The sequence below is a fragment of the Amblyraja radiata genome, chromosome 24, assembly GCF_010909765.2.
Source record: "Amblyraja radiata isolate CabotCenter1 chromosome 24, sAmbRad1.1.pri, whole genome shotgun sequence".
Classification (NCBI taxonomy): Eukaryota; Metazoa; Chordata; class Chondrichthyes; order Rajiformes; family Rajidae; genus Amblyraja; species Amblyraja radiata.
The window spans coordinates 14767318-14788622 of record NC_045979.1 but is presented as its reverse complement, the minus strand read 5'-3'; the positions used below and the strand labels follow the sequence as shown (position 1 = coordinate 14788622).

The following is a 21305-nucleotide window of genomic DNA, read 5'->3' as shown; positions in this document are numbered from 1 at the left end:
ATTTTTTTGAGACGTGGAAGCACTGTTTGGACAGGAATATGGATAGAAAAGATTTAGAGGAATATGGACCAAACATGGGCAAATGGGACCAGCTTAGATGGCATCTCAGTACGCTTGGACGAGTTGGGCAAAATGCACTGTTTCTGTGCTATATGACTCTATGAATCTAAATGCCAGCCAACTACATAAATTAATCAAATGAGAGACTGATGTTAACTTCTTCACCCAGGCAGTAAGTTTACTTTTATTTCATTTGAATTTACAGGATTTGCAGAACATCACAGTTAATTATTTTATATTTATTGTCTTAAAATAGAATTCTTCATTGTTTATCATCCGGTGTGGCCACTGTTTTCCCACTGGATTCTGGACACCTTCAAAAGCAGGGAAATGTGAGCATGTAAAGCTAGAGATACTGGGAAAGGACGTATCTTGAATTGAATCTCTTGAAGTAAAATTATCTGAAAAGTAAACAGAATTAAAATGCATGAGGGGAGAAGTCATTATGCAATTTCCAAAGCTCATTATTGATCATACGATAACATATAGAGTAAATACTCGCAATAACAAACATCTATATAACGGATTTCGGTTTAGTTTAGAGACAGGCGTGGAAACAGGCCGTTCGGCCCACCGAGCCTGTGCCGACCAGTGACCCTGGCACACTAACACTATCCTACACAAACGAGGGACAATTTACAATTTATACCCAGCCAATTAGCCTACAAACCTGTACATCTGTGAAGTGTGGGAGGAAACCGAAGATCTCGGAGAAAACCCACGCGGTCACGTGGAGAATGTACAAACTCAGTACAGACAGCACCCGTAGTCAGGATCGAACCCGGGCCTCTGGCACTGAAAGCGCTGTAAGGCAGCAACTCTACCGCTGCGCCACCATTGGTTATAGCGGATGGAGGCACCTGTGGCACCCCATTCCCCCCAGTTACACCATGTGGCGGGAACATCTGGTTGTGGGAGCGGAGAGAGCGAGCAGCAGGAAGGCAGCATGAGTACCGGGGCCCCTCCCTGGTGCACCGTGCATGAGGCCGAGGGGCTGTGGCTCCCCGATCTGTGAATTCCCGCTGGTTTAACCCCCCTCGATACCGCGTTTCCTCCCTCCCGCCCGTGGGTTGAACGAGTTAATATTCACCCCCGTCATTCGGTTATAGCAGACATGCGGCAATATCAGACACCGTCCCCCCCCCCCGCCCCTTCCCCGTGGTCCGTTAGGCGAGGGCTTAATGTATTCACATTCCTGGGAATATATTCCTGTGCCCCACCTGAGACAATTTAAGGTAACTGACCAACAACAACACCCCACTCCCTGCCCATTTTAATGCCCTGTCCCTCCCCCCCCCCCCCCCCCCCCCCCTTCCCTGCCCATCCTGGATTCACATCCGTCTCTCCCATCCATCTCTTCACCATTCACATTTCTTCTCTCCTTATATGCATGGAAGTGAAGGATATGGAGAACCTGCAGACTGATGGGATTAATTTATCTAGACCACATTTGGCAAAGTCATTGCGAGCCAAAATCTATTCCTGTGCTATGCTGGTCTATTTTCGACGTATTTTTAAAAGGCAATTTCTGCATTAAACTCGTACAATGTAGGATTCAGATATTCATGGTACAGCCTAGAAACGTAATGTAATGTAATGTAATGTCCATACTTACTGCCCAGTTGGGGCTTTTGCAGCATCAAACATTTTCTTCCTGCCTTCCATTCCAGACATTGCTTCCACATTTTTACGCCAGTCACTGACTCCAGCTGGACGTTCCTAAGGGTGGGATACAACACCTGTCAACAGCAGTCTATTTAATCATAAAGGAAACGTGTAAACATTTTAACTCTCCCATTTCACCCAACATAAGGAATGGGTGCAGAGAAATTTACAAGGATGTTGCCAGGACTCGAGGGTCTGATCTCGGGAGAGGTTGAGCAGGCTGGGACTCTATTCCTTGGAGCGCAGGAGGATGAGGGATAATCTTATAAAGGTGTATAAAACTATGAGAGGAATAGATCGGCTAGATCAGAGTCCTTAGTCCAGAGTAGGGGAATTGAGAACCAGGGGATATACAGCAGGTTTAAGGTGAGGGTGATAGATTTAATAGGAACCCGAGTGGTAACTTTTTCACACAAAGAGTGGTGGGTGTATGGAACTAGCTGCTGGATGAGTTAGTTGAGGCAGGTACAATTGCAATTTAAAATAAGCATTTCGACAGGTACATGGATAGGACAGGTTTAGAGGGATAAGGGCCTAATAAGGTGGGACTAGTGTAAATGGAACACATTGGTCAACATGGGCAAGTTGGGCCGAAGGGCCTGTTTCTACTCTATGACTATAAAGTGAGCTACCACTGTTTTTATACAACCTCAGAATGAAAGGTTGATAAATGTATCAGTAAAAGGGCACCTTTCACAACTTCAATTTATCCAAAAGTACTTCTGAAGTGTGGTCTCTGAAGGTAAAGTTATTGAACCTCTTTGAATACAGGCTGGCTCTGAAATTCAATGACATTATAAACTAGGCTATATCATCTATTTACATTTACAGTGAAGCATAAAAAGAATTAAGTGTCAACTATAAATACAGGTCCACCACCGATTATCCGCAACTGTTGGTCCGGCGCCTCCTTTAATCCGGACAAAATTACGAGAGAGCACTTGAAATCCCCCCTGGAACTCCCCCCGAAATAAAGACACGTAGAATTGTAACAAAGAATTTGAATTCCTGGTATTAATTTTTCAGAGCACCCCCAGTAAATGGCTTTCTCAGTTTGAAGCAGGTTGCAAATAATAGTACGGCATTCAATCATGGGAAGTAATGAGAGGACAAGTATATTCCAATTATCCATAAACTACTGAGGTATCACTGAAATAGATTTAAGGTGAGAGTGACAAAGTTTAAAGGAGATGTGTCGGGCCAACTTTTTTTTACACAGCGGGTGGTGAGGACCATGAAGGTGCTGCCAGTGGTAGCAGTTAAAGGAGATACATTTGTGGCATTTGGAAAGGCATATGGGTAGGCATTGAATGGGGGGTTATTGGTTATGTGCAGGTAGATACTATAAGTGATGGTCTTGGATGTACGGCATAGACATTGTGGGCCGGAGGACCTGTTCTTGTACTGTACTGTCCTATGCCCTATGTTCGATGTCTATGTTCTATGAAATGGCCGTATATCCTCCTTGGTGAATGGGCAAAGAGACTTTTCTCTGGTTGCTGTTTGTTCTTGTACCTTTTCTGAATCTTCCTTTTTGACCGACTTCAGGTTGGCTCTGAGGTCCATGGATACTTTATGCTTGGAACCCAGCAGAGCCCTCAACATAGCATCAGCAGAAACGCGGACCCGACGAAGAGTGGGGCGTTTAAACTTCCCTCTCAGATCAAAAACTTTCAGAGTCAGGTCCTGGATCTTAAATGTTGGACGGAAAAGCAGAAAGTAGAGTCAGTCAAAAAATAAATGCGACAATGCATTCGTTGGTCAGACAATGCTTACTTTGATTTATTGATCGAAAGCTCTTCCACGCCGAGCAGCAATCATCCGTTTACACTTGTTATATGTTACACCACCATCAAACCCATCCCCTACATACCAGTGACAATTATACAGACCCCAATTAATGTACAAACTCAAACGACTGGGATGTGGGCAGAAAATGGAACACCAGGAGGAAACCCACGCGGTCACAGGGAGAACATGCAAACTCCGCACAGACAGCACCCAAGGTCAGGATTGAACCCAAGTCTCTGACGCTGTGAAGCAGCAGCTCTACCTGCTACATCACTATGCCGCCCACTTCGTATAAAGGTGAATTGGCATCATGTTCAGCGCACACATGGTGGGCCAAAGTATCAATTCTTGTGCTGCACAGTTTTTACATTTTTAATTTTATTTGAAATAAGAATGAATGTAAAGCTTGTTACTCATTGCCATCAGGAAGAAGGTACAGGAGCCTGAAAACTGTAACGTCCATGTTCAGGAACAGCTTCTTCCCTACAGCTATCAGGCTATTAAATACAACAACGAGCTCTGAGCTCTGAACTGCAAAATACTATATTATTATTGCACTATATTAGTCATTTATTGAACTTTTTCTTTTTTTTCTCTTCCCCCATTATGTACTGTGTTTATATATTCACATATTCTGTTGTGCTGCAGCAAGTAAGGATTTCATTGTCGCATCCAGGACATTTGACAATAAAACACTCTTGACTCTTGACTCATCAGGACATAACTGAATTAATGAGCGCAATAGTAATCTGGGATAAATTAGAATAGTTGAGGAAGGGAGGTTCATAATGGTGAATTAAAATGTCTGATTCTAATGTGAATGCTGGTAAACAGTTCATTTCTTGGTGTTGCATCTCCCCTCCGCATAGTTATGCAGACATAAGCCCAACTTGCTGTTCAAAAGAACAAGTTTAAAGAACCAGTTTAAAGATTCTCTCAGTCTGAGATAAGGTCGTGACCCAAAACGTCATCTATTCACTTTTTCCAGAGATGCTGCCTGACCCGCAGAATTACTCCAGCATTTTATGCCTATCTTCAGTGTAAACCAGCATCTGCAGTTCCATCGTTCACAGTTTTAATATGTTGTGTATATAGACAATAAGTGCAGGAGGAGGCCATTCGGCCCTTCGAGCCAGCACCACCATTCAATGTGTCATGGCTGATCATCCCCAATCAATACCCCATTCCTGCCTTCTCCCTATATCCCCTGACTCCGTTATCTTTAAGAGCCCTATCTAGCTCTCTCTTGAAAGTATCCAGAGAACCTGCCTCCACCGCCCTCTGAGGCTCTACTTTAGAGATACAGCACAGCCCACCAAGTCCACACCGACTAGCGATCACCTTGTACACTTGCACTATCCTACACACTAGGGACAATTTACAGAATTAACCTGCAACTCTGTACGTCTTTGGAGTGGGGGAGGAAACCGGAGCACCAAGAGAAAACCGAGGCGGTCACAGGGAGAACGTTCAAACTCCGTGCAGACAGCACCCGAGATCAGGAATTAACCCGGGTCTCTGGCGCGGTCAGGTAGCAACTCTACCGCTGCGCCTCCCTGCCGTTATATTAATATAGAGCTGCATCAGATGTGCAAATGGACAGAAAGGAGATAATCTTCCTCATTAAAAGGAAGAAACAACTGGCTGCTGTCAACAAGAAAGCAGAGGTCAGCAAAGAGGAAATAAGCAGGGATACTGCACCCTGCACCAATATCTAGTAGATGATGGGAATTAGTGGTCTGAAGAAGATCTTGACCTGAAATGTCACCTATCCATTCCCTCCACAGATGCTGCCTGACCTGTTGAATTCCTCCCGCACATTTGTGTTTTGTTTAAATTAGTGCCTAGCCTGGCTAAAACTTAGAAACAGGGAACTTCAGATGCTGGTTAACACACAAAAGGACACAAAGTGCTGGAGTAACTCAGCAACTCAGGCAGCATCTCTGGATAACACGGATAGGTGGCTTTTTTGGTCGGGACCATTCTTCAGATTGATTGTGGTGGGGGAGGGGGGTGGGGAAAAGCTAAAAGAGAGGAGAGACAGGACAATGCCTGGCGAGTAATAGGTGGAATACAAAGGAACCGCTAATGCAGGACGAAAGAAATGTGAAAAAGGGTTTCGACCCGAAATGGTACCTTTCCATGTTCTCCCAAGATGCCGCCTGACCCGCAGCGCTTTGTGTCCTTTTCTGGTTGAAACTTACAAGTACACGGCACTGGGTGGCACGGTGGCGCAGCAGTAGAGTTGCTGCCTTACAGCGCTTGCAGCGCCAGAGACTCTGGATCGATCCCGACTGCAGGGGCTGTCTGTATGGAGTTTGTACGTTCTCCCCGTGACCTGCGTGGGTTTTCGCGGAGATCTTCAGTTTCCTCCCACACTCCAAAGAAGTACAGGTTTGTAGATTAATTGGTTTGGTATAAATGTTAAATTGTCCCAAGTATGTGTAGGATGGTGTTAATGCGTGGGGCTCGCTGGTCAGTGTGGACTCAGTGGGCCGAAGGGCCTGTTTCAATACAACAATACAATACAATACGGTTTATTTGTCACATTGCACATAAAGTGCAAGTGAAATGAATATGTCAGCAACGGTACAATTATAAAGAACACACACAAAAACACAATAAAAATTTAACATATACATCCACCACAGCATTCATCACTGTGGTGGAAGGCACACAATTTGGCCAGTCCTCCTCCATTTTCCCCCGTGGTCAGGACCTCAACCCTCCGCAGCCGTTGCTGCGGGCGTCCAGATGGTAAAAGGACAAGGTACAAGTCCAGGTAAGTCCAGAGTCGGCTCTTTCTGCACTGTATCTCTAAACTAAACTACTGTTGTAAAGTCATCGACATCCTGCAGTGTTTAAGAGATTTCAGCTTTTAACGTAAGGTGCGTGTGTGTTCTAATACTAATTTAAATTGTTGCCTCTGGCGTCTTTATGCATGAGGAACTTCATAAACTCACAAGGCTGCAGGCAGTTACAACAAGTTTACAACAAGGAGCTCTCCAGACTGGTTTGACAAGCTTCTCTGGCAAATACTGCAACTCACAGAGCCACTAGCCTCATGACATTATATACAGTATAATGAGATTATAACCTTAAAGTCACAGTTGCCTTTTATAGGTAATTCCAGTGCATCTCACTGTCCTAAACAATCACCTAAAAATTCAACCAATTAACTATTTTTTGAGCATTACTCTTCTTACCTTCTCTACCCGGTAGGGCTCAGAGAGAGTTTAGAGAGATACAGTGCAGAAACTGGCCCCTCGGCCCACGCCGACCAGCGATCCCTGTACACTAGAACCATCCTACACACCAGGGACAATTTACAACTTTCACGGAAGCCGATTAACCTACAAACCTGCACGCCTTTGGAATGTTGGTAACCGGGGAAAACCCACGCGGTCACAGGGAGAACGTACAAACTCCATACAGACAGCACCTCTAGACAGAATCAAACCCGTGTCTCTGGCGTTATAACGATACCACTGTGCCACCGTTCCACCCCCATAGTTATACTCAATAGTGTCCGCTCCTATCTTTATAGGAAACATGCTTACCATAGATGTAGTTCCTTGTGGTGATATATCTTCCCTAGTTTAGTTTATTATTATTGTCACGTGCATCGAGATAGAGTGAAAAGCTTTTTTGTTGCACGCTGTCCCGACAGCGAAAATACTATACGTGATTACAATCAAGATATCCACATTATAAAGAAATAAAGATTTAAAAGAGTGGAGCGATTGTAACAAATGATAGCAGATCCACTTGTGGGACTTGTATGCAAAGAGTGGCTTGGCTTTGGCACTATCTTGGTCAGTCGGGCTGTTTAGAGGGGTGTCCCCACCAAACTCTGCCCCTCAATGTCCATCAGTGGAATGACCCTCGATTGTGGTCGTCAAGGAACAGTGAACATTTCAAGGCCAGGCCCTTCTTCAGTCTGAAAATGGGTCTCGACCCGAAACGTCACCCATTCCTCCTCTCCAGAGATACTGCCTGCCCCGCTGAGTTACTCCAGCTTTTTATGTCTATTATCTGCGGATAGGATGGACAGATGACATTTTAGGTAAGAGTCCTTCTTCGGAACCATCTATTTTGCATCGGAGATGGGGACATCAGGGGGATAATGAAGATATGACGGGAGGGCGGGTTTGGGATCAGTCACAGGATAGAACTAATGTGCGGGTGATCGTTGGTTGGCGCGGACTTGGTGGACCGAAAGGCCTGTTTCCACTCTGTATCTCTAGAACTATAACTGAATAACATATCCTCCAGAGATGCTGCCTTGAACTGCTGAGTTACTTGGGCTCTTTGCGTTTAACTTGTAACTATCGTTCAGTTGTTCAGTTCAGTTCTGTTCAAAGTCTATAGAAGGGTCTCGACACAAAACGGCACGTATTCCTTTTCTCCAGTGATGCTACCTGTCCCGCTGAGTTACCCCAGCTTTTTGTGTCCATCTTCTGTTCAAAGACTGTCTTTCATCGAAACGCAACTGCCTCTGAAGGGGAAACTGCAACAGCGTAGTGTGTATGAGGGTGAGGGAAATGAACACACAACTGATGACATACCTCTCTCTTGTTATGTAGCACTTTGGCTTCAAAATCATATCGCTCCTCGTCCACAATGTGCACTTTCCCTTGAAGTTCGCTGCACAGCTCCTGAGATTTTGATGATGCCAATGTTGATTTTGCAGCAAAATACAGAAGCAAAAATAAAATTAATTATTAACAATCCATTTTCAATGAGGTTCATGTTTTCATTTATATGGATCTTTAACATGCAGGTGAATATTTGTCACGGGTTGAGCATTTTGCATTCTGGATGCCAAGTGTATAAGATAAATTAATGTTCAGGTGCTAACCACCATTGGAAAACTGTATTTTTACAGGAGAAATGCATAGGAAAGAACTGCAGATGCTGGTTTACACTGAAGATAGCACAAAATGCTGGAATAACTTAGCAGGTCAGGCAGTATCTCTGGAGAGAAGGAATGGGTGATGTTTTGAGTTGCGACCCTTTTTCAGACAGTCTGATTCCATGCTGTCTCTAAACTAAACTATGTTCATCAGACTAATGCTCGGAAGAAGAATAAAGATGTCAGAAAGTGATATTTTAAGGTGTGACAAAAAGGAGGAGAAATATAGAGAAGTTGAGAGAGGGATCGGTCGAACCAGCAATGATGAGGTAATATCATCATAGTCTAAGGTCCTTCCTCTACTGGACATTGATGGGCAGAGTCCAGTCGAAACTGCTGGTCAGCGCGGAATTGGTGGTCCGAAGGGCCTGTTTTCGCGCTGTATCTCTAAACTAAACTAAACTAAACTAAACTAAACTAAACCCCTCAAACAGGGGAAGGGATTTCACTCCAGAGGGCCACATCAGTGGCAAGGGTGTTTTGTTTAAAGATAGGCATGAAAACTACTGAGTTGATACTATCGAACATGTAGAGAATACGTGAAGCGTTTTTACTTTTTTTTTTGAACACATTTTTTATTCTGAATAAAGTTTAAATATTAAATTAAAACAAAAACCCAGAAATGCAAATTAAACGGGAATGAAAGAAAGTCAGTGTTCCCTATGACACAAAGACCTTTGTACAAAGTGTTGAAACCAAATGGAAAATGAATCCAAATTCTGCCGTCTCCACTTCTTTGATAGGATCTTCATAATGTCAGGGTTTTTTTCTTAATATCAGAATCATATTAATACTCATTACATTTCAAAATAAAAGGGTAAACGTACCTGCAGCTGGCTGAAGGACAACCCAGCTATTTTTACTGGGGGGACTCTTTCTCCAAGAAACTTTTCCTTTTCATCATCTCTTTCCATCATTTCTTGCTCTAATGCCTCGTTAGCTTTTGCCAGCAACATGCTCTGGAGAGCAAACACAAGATTGTTTATTTCCCTCCATGCCCTGAACAACAGATTCTGATTTTAGTACTCTGTCACGTTGAAAAAAAATTGTAAACAAAGACTGACTGCTGGCAGGATAATTTCTGCACTTTCTAAGGTAAAGCACACATTTTAAATGTTGTATTGTTTTTATTTGTACAAATGGAATATAGTTCTGGTGTAAAAGACTGAATATGGTGTGTTGGCCAAAAATACCTGAGTTATTTATACTTGTTCTAAAACATATGGTAAATCCTGTTAGATTAGCTGCCAGTAGAGTATGTGTCACTGTTTAAGTAGGTACTCATGCAAATGTCAAGGACATTAAAGGTCATAGCTGCTGCAAGAGATTTCATTAAGGGCCTGTTCCACTTGGGCGTCATTTGAGCGTCATTTATGCGACATCATTTACGCGTCACGATGCACGACGTGCGCGTCATAACGCTCACGTGATGCGCGCATGGTGCTTGGTGAGGTAGGCAGTGACGCGCGGTCACACGCAGCGTCCCAGGATTTTGGGATGTACAAAATCTTTGCGCGCCATCTGCGTGACGTGCAAATGACGCCCAAGTGGGACAAGCCCTTTATTTACAACTGACTTAAACTGGCAGAAAACCATGATAAAGTTATCTGAAAAGCCTAGTCATTCAAATATTCTAGAAATCAGAGGCTGTAAAGGATTCAGAAATACTATTAAAACAGCATTTTAGATCAAATGAGTTTAATTTAGTTTAGTTTAGAGGTACAGTGCAGAAACAGGCCCTTCGGCCCCACGTCCATGCCGACCAGCGGCCACCGTGCCATCCATTAATAATGTATAATGGGATCTTCCACATATAGAAGGTTTTGAAAAACTTGTCTTTGAGATACAGATAACCCTTGTTTTGGTTAAAAATGTATTTATGTTACTACAAGCTAAAAATGCTAATGCATATTTGTTACATTTTTTAATCGAGCATCAATGCACAAGTGTCGCTCAAAGCAATTGATTGTCAATTTCTATGACCTCCATAGTGTAACTTGCAGCCTGTGTTTACTTTAGACTTTGGACTTTAGAGATACAGTGCAGAAACAGGTCCTTCAGCCCACCGAGTCTGCACCAACCATTATCCTACACACTAGAGCCAATGTACAATTTTACCGAAGCCAATTAACCTACACACCTTTACCTCTTTCGAGTGTGGGAGGAAACCGGAGCACCGGGAGAAAACCCACGTGATCACAGGGAGAAAGTACAAACACCACAGAGATAGCACCCGTAGCCACGATCGAACCCGGGTCTCTGGCGCAGCAACTCTGTAAGGCAGCAACTCTACCTCTGCGACACTGTGCTTAAAGAGACGGTGGCGTCCGATTACTGTGGGGATATTTATAACCAAACTCTGTTATAAAGCGGTCTGTAATATGAGGATAGACTGTATATATCCTGGAAAAATCTTTTTGCTGCCAGGTAACATGTGGCCTTTCCCCAATGCATGTCCTTATTGATAAAGGGCAAACAGTAGCTGAGAGGAGAAGAAATAGCAGGAGTACGTGTCCTTCAACTGTTGCCCATCCTTGAGTGAGACAAATTGCATTGAAGAGAAACTCATTTTTTGGACTCCAACAGTCACTTCACTGAAGGAAGATTGGGTGAAGACAAGCATGCATGTGTGAAAATTACTGAGGTACTTCTGTGGCTGATTCAAATGAAAATGTTCACATTTACACAAGTTTACCTTAAGCATGAGCTTGCGAGATGCTGAAATCTTTGATTTTTTCTAGAGAAAAAAATGGTTAATTGCAGGTGAATGAATCATTCAATATTTTTACTAATACATGAAAAGACACAGTGCTGGAGTAACTCAGTATGAAGAAGGGTCTCGACCCGAAACGTCGCCTGTTCCTTCACCCCATAGATGCTGCCTTATCCGCTGAGTTTCTCCAGCATTTTTCATCTGCCTTCGATTTTTCCAGCATCTGCAGTTCTTTCTTAAACAGTGCTGGAGTAACTCAGTGGGTCAGGCAGCATCCCTGGAGAGCATGGATAGGTGACGTTTCGGGTCAGAACCTTTCTTCAGTCTGATTGAGGCCAGTGGGGAGAAAGAAAGCAGGAAGAGACTAGCTTTCTTTCCCCATCAACCCTGGGGATTAATAAAATAAAATGTAAAATTGCATATTTTGGCAGGAGAATTAAATGCAAAGTGTATTGCTTAAATGGTAGATGGTTGTGGATCTGTGCAATGCAAACATGTATAATTAACAACAAACCAATATGCATATACTATAAATACTGAAAATGGACAGCAGAACATTATTTCTAAGAGAAATTATAACCACTGTGGGGAGGCTATGCTTCTTTTATTGTGATTGGTGAGGCCATACATGGAGTCTTTATTGATGGAAGGATCTTAACAAATTGGAAGCAGTTCAGAGAAATTATAGCTGACCAGGACTTGTGATAGTTCATAAGTTCATAAGGTCATAAATGATAGGAGCAGAATTAGGCCATTTGGCCCATCAAGTCTACTCCGCCATTCAATCATGGCTGATCTATCTTTCCCTCTTAACCCCAGTCTCCTGCTTTCTCCCCACAACCCCTGACACTCGTACTAATCAATAATCTATTTATCTGCCTTAAAAATATCCATTGACGGCCTCCACAGGCTTCTGTGGCAAATAATTCCACAGATTCACCACCCTCTGAGTAAAGAAATTCCTCCTCATCTCCTTCATAAAGGAACGTCCTTTAATTCTGAGGCTATGACCTCAGATCTTAGACTCTCCCACTAGTGGAAACATCCTCCACATCAACTCTGTCCTGGCCTCTCACTATTCGATAAGATAGGCGAGTTATCTTAGAGGAAAGAGTGGACAGATTAGGCTTGTATCCACTGGAGTGAGAGTTGACTTGTTTGAAACATATAAGATTCTCGGGGTCTTGACAGTGTAGATGTGGATAGAATGATTTATTTGGTTGTTAGAACCCAATGTTTAAGAATAAGGTGTCATTCAATAAAGGCAGAGAATGGATTTTTTCTTTCATTGGTTTGTGAATGTTAGGAACTTCCTTGAATGGGTATGAAAGCAGAGTTTTAAACATTACTAAGGCAGTGGTAGAGAGATATTTGATAAAGAATGGTGTGTAAGATTAATGCAGGTAGGTGGTAATGTAATGTTGAGGTTACAGCCAGATTAACAACGATCTTATTGATTTGAAGGGCGAGTTGGCCTTCTCCTATCTAATTGATATGTATTTAAGTACTGGTACCAAGGTTAAATCAATGATTACTGCTCAGTACATTAGACAACACATTATACTAAATCTTTCTTCCAACATCCGTGTATTAAAAAAAACAAATTTATCATAAGCACATTTTGTAAACTGATGAGAAAATAATCCTGGTAAGTGTTGCCATCACTGTTAACCAAACCAATCTAAAAACTAAAGAAAACACCACTTTTATTGGAATATAACAATTAGGCTACAGGTTGGTTATAACTAACATGCAAGTTATCATAACATTAAGTGTAAGTCTTTTTAATATTATATTTTTCTACAACAATCAGAAATTCAATATCACTGTCCATTGATTTATTTTTGTTAATATTCCTTAGAAAGGTTTATCATGATAACATGCACACACACATACATGCACACACACATACGCGCACACACACATACTCGCACACACACACACACACACACACACACACACACACACACACACACACACACACACACACACACAGATCAGTACCAAATTACGAGTTAGTATGAAAGAGTAAATTGCAGCCAGGAGGAAAGAATTAAATGGATGCAAGGCTTCAAAAGTAAGTAAACTTACCTCTGTATGAATAATAATAGAGAAAAAACACAAATGTTATTGTAAATCATAAAGATTAGAACTTTTATCAGTTTTTATTGTGATACGTTAATTGTACTTACACAATTTCAGGCATTTTGGCAGTAGGGCTGGAAGAAAGAAAGAAAGAAGTAAGACCTTGTCAGGTTGCAACCTCACTCCTAATTGTGTGATGGCCACATTACAGTAAACACTGATAACAGGCCACTCAACTAAATGTACGTAAAAATCTGTGATTACTTTACATGGCCTGGAACCTTACATTTTAGATAAGGAGGAAATGCCACTGAAGTGCCTGTAACACTAATGCATTAAACAGATGTAGACACGTAAGACTTTTTGTCATCTCACAGCCTTTCATTAAAATTAGCTACTAGAATTTAGTATGATCTTCACCGAGCAATTCCAATAAATAATGGAGACACTGAAATTTCCAAATCTAAACACTCATCATGAGATGAACTTTATGAAAGATAATCTTGGATCTTAGCAGGTGACAATTACATTTATTTTACTATCCTATTTAAAATCCAATGAGCAACAGAATCTAGTGTCTTATTTCCTAGTCTAGTGCTGCATATATTTTTGTCATATTATTCAAGAATGTGGTTTGGTCCCAATTAATCATAGAACAAACTGTTTATAGACTGATGCAATGTAAAATTATGTAAAACCACAATAACTGTATGGAATTAAAGTGCAGATGAGCCGTGAGCTCATTTATAAGTAGAACAGTCTCACGGGACTGGAAGACCTATTTATGTGGCTATCTTCTTAAAGCGACCAAGCCTAAGTAAAATAATTGCGACAAAGGATAATAAGTGGACAAATAGCATACATGACAAGGAAATTGGAGTAATAGTTGTAACAACAGAGAAAGAACAACAAGAAAAAGAAAAGAAAGTAAGGGAAGTTACATGAAAGATTTGGCCAAGACAGCACATCAATGCCTCTACTTAGAAGGCTTAGAAAGTTCAGCATGTCCCCAACAACTCTCACTAACTTCTACAGATGCGCTGTAGAAAGCATTTTATCGGGATGCATCACAGACTGGTTGGGGGACAGCTCCATCCAAGACCGCAGGAAAATACAGAGTTGTGGGTGTCGCCCAGACCATCACGCCAACCAACCTCCCTTCCATTGAATCCATCTACACTTCACTCTGCCTCAGCAAGGTAACCAACATAATAAGTGTTATCGTAATGAACCAATGAGTCTATTTGTAGAAAAACACAATGGTATTTTTTAAACAATAACAACAAAGAATTAAGTTGCTCCCCTGGGCTTAAATTAAATATTTGCAGTTCGTAAATCTTTACTGCAAATAAACCAGGTTTTGCCAACGGCTTATTATAAAATTTCTGAACGGTCTTTTCCCTTCCCACCATCCTGCTGTAGCCAGGATGTGGTGTATAGGCATGTCCATTCTTTAGCCGTCGACATGGATGCTGCCCTGGTGGAATAAAATTTGTACATGTTAGTGTTTATCCCAGCAGTTTCTAGCACCTGCTTGAGCCATCTCGCAATGGTTTGGCTCGTACCCCACCATAAGGTTTTTGTGACTGACCCACAAGGCTTTTCATCTCCCTCGAATATTCTGGTTGTGTCTATGTAGGATAGTAGGTAGGTCATGGCACATAACCGTGGTTCTGGTGGGTAAGCCACGACTGGATTAGGTGTTCCTGGTCTGCTCTGTTTGACCAGTCGCTGGATAACGACAGCTCTGGTCTGGAGCTGTGATCATGTTGTCCAGTCGCAATAGGTGTAGTGACTGGACCCTCTGAGCGGATACAAGTGCCATCAACCTAAGCGTCTTTAGTGTAGCTTGCTCGAGGCCGGGGGATCTGGCTGGTGGCCATTCCCTGAGATATGTCAGGACCACACTGATATCCCAAATATGGGTATACCTGGGCTTAGGGCTTGATATTGTAAATGCCCTTCATCAGTTTTACCACCAGTGGATGGGATCCCATCGCCTGTTGTCCTGCCGCTGGTTTGAGATAAGCAGAAAGAGCACTCTGCGCTGTGTTGATGGCACTGTAGCTGATCCCTACATCGTGGTGTAGATGGCCAGGAACTCCAGTATGTTGGTGGCTGTAGCTGTTGCGTATGTTGTCCATGTTTCCTGGCAGTACTTCTCCCTTTTTTGATGCTGGTTAAGTACTGCCTCTTGGTGGATGTTCGAAGGGATGCCGACATGGTGGTGATGGTTTGTTTGGACAATCCCAGTTCCAGGTAAGGTCTGTTCAAACTTGCAACCCTGGCGTTTAATTTTCTCATGGCATGGGTGTTTAGCTTACCTGGTAGGTAAGTAGCTGATAGCCAAATATGTCTTTCGACATACCATTGCCAAATCATGTTGACCAATTTGTCGCATGATAATGATTTTATGCCACCCATATGGTTAATATAAGCCATCACCGTAGTATTTATCAATTTGTAACCGAACATGCAAGTGCTGCATATTAGATACATATGCTTTTAAACCATAAAAGGCACCCAACATCTCTAGATAGTTAATGCCCAGTGTAAGTAGTAATGATGACTCTAGTTTAGTCCATCTACCATTTGTGCTGGATATGGAGTTAGTCGCTCCCCAGCCTTGAGCACTGGCATCTGTTTGAATAACTAAAGTAGGGTTAGTGATAAAGATAGGGCTGAAACTATGCCAAACGTTTTCTGCCCACCACTGTAGCTCTGATATTGCTTCAGTGGGTAAGTTCATGACACGATCATAGTGACCTGTATGTCGTTTTATTGCCCGTACCTTTGCTCTCTGTAAAAATTTTTTGATAGTGCAAAGGTCCGAATTGTGTAGCCGGAAATGCTGCTACCATTTCCCCAATTACTCTTGCTACTTGTCGAATAGTTGGTCGCTCGTTGACCATTAATTTGTTGCATGATTGTGCTAATTCAACCATTTTTGCCTTTGGCAAGGTAACAGTCATATGGACTGAGTTAATTGTGAAGCCCAGGTAGTCCATGATAGTGGATGCTCTTCATGTTCCTGCACCCCTGGCATACTCCCGAATTCATCCGCCTGCCCCTGTTCCAGACCAGCCCAGCCCTGGTCACCAATGCTAGCCTCCAGTAATGAGGGAGCAGAGGGCAGTGCATGAAGCACTGTGGAGGGGGTGCCTGACCTCCCTCCGCGAGAGCGCTCTTTCTGCGCATCTCGCTGGAGCTGCTCCAATTGCTGTTGGATGCAGCTCAGGCGGCTGTCTCTCCTCCATTTAGGTGGAGACATGTCCCCGTCCGACGAATCGGACGCCACCGGCCGGATGCCTGTTCGGATGGCTAGACATCCAGCCCGCAGTTCAGGCACTAGCGGGACTGGGCTCGGCGCGGTGATGGGGATAGCGGGGCGCCCGGTATTTATTCCTACCGCCTGTTGCTGCCCCCCTTGCAATGGAACGCTCCTCCGCTGGAGTCGAGCGGGGGACAGGTTCTTCTGGAGCTTTTGCCTTCTAGTAGCGAGAGCGCCCCTCAAGCAGCGCGTCTCGCAGGCATTTTCTCCGTGAGCCGCTCCAGCGGCTCAGGCGGCTCTCTCTCCCCCCGTGCGGGTGGAGAGACGTCCCGTCCGACATCGGGAAACACCTGCCGGATGCCTCTCGAGTGGCTATGCGTCCAGCCCGCTGCTTCAGGTACTAGCGGGCTGGCCTCGGCACGGTGTCGGGGAATTACGGAACACCGGGTCGCTCCTACCGCCTGTTGCTGCCCCCCTCCCCAACGGGAAAACGGGGGACAGTTTTGTTCCAGAGCCTTTTTCTCTGCCTGTAAAAACACAAGCAGAAAAAGGCTCACCTGTAAAAGAAAACCCAACCTCAGGGTACTCACCTGACGGTCCGGTTCATCCTGTAACGAGAGTGCCTAGCTCCCGTTGCAAGCCGCTGTTGCACTGCTGGCGTAATGCCGCGCCTGCGCACTGAGCGGGTTCTTCACGTAGTCACTCACGTGACTCCGAAGTAAAATCAAGGACCAGTCTCACTCCCTCTTCTCCCCAATCCCATCAGGCAAGAGGTTCAGAAGTTTGAAAACGCATATCTCCAGATCAGGGACAGTTTCTTCCCAGCTGTTATCAGACAACTGAATGACCCTCTCATCAGCTAGTGTGTGGTCCTGACTTCCCATTAGAAACCTTTGATCAGACTTTATAAGCGAGTTTGGTATCTCGCACGCGCAATGAATTATGGGATTTGTCAAAGGTCATTCGGGATAAACAAAGAATCTGTTTAAGATTTTTTCCCATCTTTAAACTATTGAAACATTTTCATTGGCATCAACACAAGGTGAAGAACAAGAATGTAATTGACAAATTACAGAGGGGTCTTGGATACTTTCTCATGTTATATTTTAATACCCACACATGTCTGGCCTCTTCCGATTCTGTAGTTTACTAAATGAACGATATTTATTGACGACTCTGTGTTACCCAAAGAGTTGAAGATATTGCAAGGAATAGTGCTTCGATCAATGGTCTACTAGAACAAAATGAACACTTTTTAGTTATGTATGAGATTTGGAGGGAGGCATTGACGATCCGTACTGCAATAGATCAGTCTATCATAAGGAAATGTACTGGATTCATACAAGCGATCAACCACCGAAAGCAAGCCACGTTATCTCCGACTGCCTTAATGCTGCAGCACAAATAGCGAGGTTGCCCAAATACAGCAGTAGACAGACCGACCTCCATGCCACATATTGACTTTCACCAAATCCAACCCTTATTGATAAAGCAACCAAAATGTGAACTGTGGGCCTCGGGTCCATTCCAAACTGAATAGTTCACTATGGAGACTGGACCGCCTCCCTCAAGTCTCAGACAGAGGAGGCGTGAGGGCAAGAACACCATTTTCCGCTGACTTGAGTAGCCCTAAGCTAATTGAACATTCAACATTGTTAGCACGCCCTGCAATGAAGTTGACCTGAGCAGTCACTCACGCACCAGAAGCTGCTGCTATTATTGTCCCCATCTGTCTGGTCTGATCTCAAGACGATGGCCCAGGTGAAGGGAATCAGGTCTAGTCTGGCGTCACCTGCCAAATCACTGCAGGTGGTCACTGAGTAACCACCTGGCTGCCTGGCTCCGGCAGCAAGTATCCCCACCACGGCCAAAGTCAGGCAGCAACTATCCCCACCAAAGCAAATCTTGCCTGTGCCAACATGCTGATGCTGAAATATACTCTTTATGTTGGGATAGCTATTATGTTTAGTCTAAGTGACTCCCTTGTGAGTGGAAAAGCAGAAGAAAATAGTAATGGGCCTGTCTCACTTCGGCCACATGTTCGCGGGTGGTTGCCGGGGAGTCGCCTTCATGGTCGTGAGGAGTTCCCGTATTCTGGGAACTAGTCGCGGCCTCATTATGGTCACCGCAAATTTTTCAACATGTTGAAAAATTAGCGGCGACCAGAATGAAGCAGCCAAGGAGAGTAGCGAGAATTCTCGTGCCGTAGGTGCAGTGGTAGTGGGCTGCCAGGAAGTCACCAGTTCTCGTAGGTTCTCATAGGTTGCAGCCGGTGCTGACCGGTGAATTTCATTGGGAAAAATGAAACGTAAGCAGTAGTTTTCAGAACCAAGGATAACCGACCGGTAATGGTAATGTCCGCCGAGCTTCACAGCCATGTATCTCTGGCTTCTTAAAAGTTGTCTCCACTCCTTCTCCCCCTTCTCCCCCCTATTTTAAAGGACTTACGTGACCCTTCCCGTACACTGTACTTTCACTGTCTTAATTACAGCGCCAACCTTCCTGTTCATCGCGGTGTGTGTCTGTATCACATTGGCTTTGCACCGTGTGAATTTCACTCAGACAGCGCTCCCTCCGCTTGCCCTGTCCCCCGCCTGCATAACGGGCTGGTGAAGGAAGCCATGTGTGTGTCTGTTCCACTCTGACAGTCGCCGTTCCAGTCGCCGGCAGTCACCTGAAAAATCGCCTAAGTGGGACAGGCCCATTAGTTTATGGAGCAGTTAAGTCTCTGGGAGCTGAGCTCTATTCTCCACCTCTGTGAGCTCCGACTGATTGCTTGCCTTCATGGTTAAATATTTACTCTGATGCAGGCAGTTGGTAGTAATCAAAAGTCCTGTGTGATTAGCCCAACTAATTTTCTTCAACGACTTGACTAGCCCTAAGCTAATTGTAGCAAATCTACTGATTAGTCAGGAGACTCGTGACTACGTTTTGTACTGCACAGCTTTACTTACACATGTACATGCGGAACTACCTAGAAGAAGCAAAACTGGAAAATACGTATGAAACGCAGGTCAAAACAATTATCAATCATAATGTATACACACAGTAGTTCGGCTGGCAAAAATATTTATCCCGAATGTCCTGGGCAAATTGACGCATGCACAGTTGTAATACCGAACTCACTTATCGGACTTCAACGTTTCATCTTGCAATGAATGTTGTGCCCTTTATCCTTTACCTGTGCAATGTGGATGGCTTGATGTATTCAGGTATAGTCTTTTCTCCGACTGGATAGAACGCAAACAAAAGCTTTTTATTGTACATTTTGTACTTATTGTACATTGTACATGTGACAGTAATAAACTAAACTAAATAATAATTGTATTGGTACTGGTTTTTTTTTAATTGTATATTTATTTGAGCATTGTTGCGTTAATGTTCCTGGAAAGCTGTTTCGTACAAATTTCATTGAAGATAGACATAAAATGCTGGAGCTACTATGGAGCATCTCCAGCATCTCTGGAGAAAAGGAATAGGTGATGTTTCTGATTGAGACTCTTCTACAGACTAAGAGTCAGGGGAGAGGGAAACTAGAGATATGAAAACGCTCTTGACTCTTCAGTTTATGCTTTACCGTTGTATGATCCACCCATAATAATGACTTTTAATCTACTCAAGTGATTTGAAAAGTATGACTATTGAAAGAATTGCTGAAGATGGTCATTTAAAAATGATAAATATTTAAATCGCTGATCTCTTAGATTGAAATTCTTCACACTGCATATGTGAAAAATGAAACAACGCGATCTGAATTAGAATTATAGATGTTACAGTTTGTCAGGAGAATGTAATTTAATGTATACAACTTAAATTGGCTGAGAATAATACACAGCATAACTCTGTGGGAAATATTGATGGTGACGCTGCAGAGAAAACAAAGGTGGCATAGTGGTGTAACGGTGGAATTGCTGCCTTACTGCACCAGAGACCCGGGTTTGATCCCAACTATGGGTGCATACGGAGTTTGTACATTCTCACCGTGAACTGCGTGGGTTTTCTCCGGGAGCTCTGGTTTCCTCCCACACTCCAATGATGTACGGGTTTGTAGGCTAATTGGCTTGGTATAATTGTAAATTGTCCCTAGCATGTGTCGGACAGTGTTAGTGTATGGGGATCGCTGGCCACCATGGACTCGATGGGCCTGTTTCTGTGCAGTATCTCCAAGCTAAACTAAATGCCTCCATTTTTGAAGATTTAAGCTTTCGGATCATTTTGCTTTTCAAATTGAAGCTTTTGCCATCATTAAGGTGCAAGTATATGTATCAAAACAGCCTGTCATCATTAGAATTGTCAGACTTGGTTACACTCTCAGCTTTACCACTTAAAAATGAATAATCACAGAGCATACAGCATGGAAATAGACCCTTCAGCCCAATTTGCCCACGATGACCAACATACACCATTTCCACGTCCTCAATGCCTGTGTTTGGCCCATATCCTTCTAAACCCATCCTATCCATGTACCGGGTCTAAATGCTATTTGCACTGCTCTACAACACTCCCCAGAGCCCAAACCATTCGCTATGTAGGTCCTGGCCTGTTTAGACTCTAATATCCTTACAATATACCGAATATTTGTTACATTAAGGGAAGTCAATTGTCTTCCAACAGTAAAAAATTATTATTGAAATTTGATCATTTCTTGGGATTATTGGAGATTGGGGGAGAATCTGATAGAACTATGTAAAGGATGAGAGGCATTCATAGGGTCAATAGACATAACCTTTTTCACAGAGTGGAGATGTTGATGACTAAAGGTCTTATAGAGATGTACAAAATCATGAGGAGAATGGATCGGGTAA

General features: G+C 43.4%; 1 protein-coding gene across 3 annotated transcripts in view; it reads right to left on the bottom strand.

Annotated features, from left to right (window-relative positions):
* Positions 1-212: 212 nt before the first annotated feature.
* tnni1 (troponin I1, slow skeletal type) overlaps positions 213-21305 on the bottom strand; it is a 30199-nt gene continuing 9106 nt past the window's right edge. The window contains exons 1-8 of one of the 3 annotated variants that reach the window (XM_033042466.1): positions 17091-17095; positions 13339-13363; positions 11127-11168; positions 9259-9390; positions 8085-8174; positions 3241-3417; positions 1676-1779; positions 213-461 (exon numbers count right to left, since the gene is read on the bottom strand). In XM_033042466.1, coding sequence (XP_032898357.1) covers positions 458-461; positions 1676-1779; positions 3241-3417; positions 8085-8174; positions 9259-9390; positions 11127-11168; positions 13339-13350 — 561 coding nt within the window. In that variant the 5' untranslated portion in view covers positions 13351-13363; positions 17091-17095 and the 3' untranslated portion in view covers positions 213-457. Of the gene's footprint in view, positions 462-1675; positions 1780-3240; positions 3418-8084; positions 8175-9258; positions 9391-11126; positions 11171-13331; positions 13364-17090; positions 17096-21305 lie in introns of those variants that run through there. The other 2 variants (XM_033042465.1, XM_033042467.1) reach the window with 2 other exon arrangements.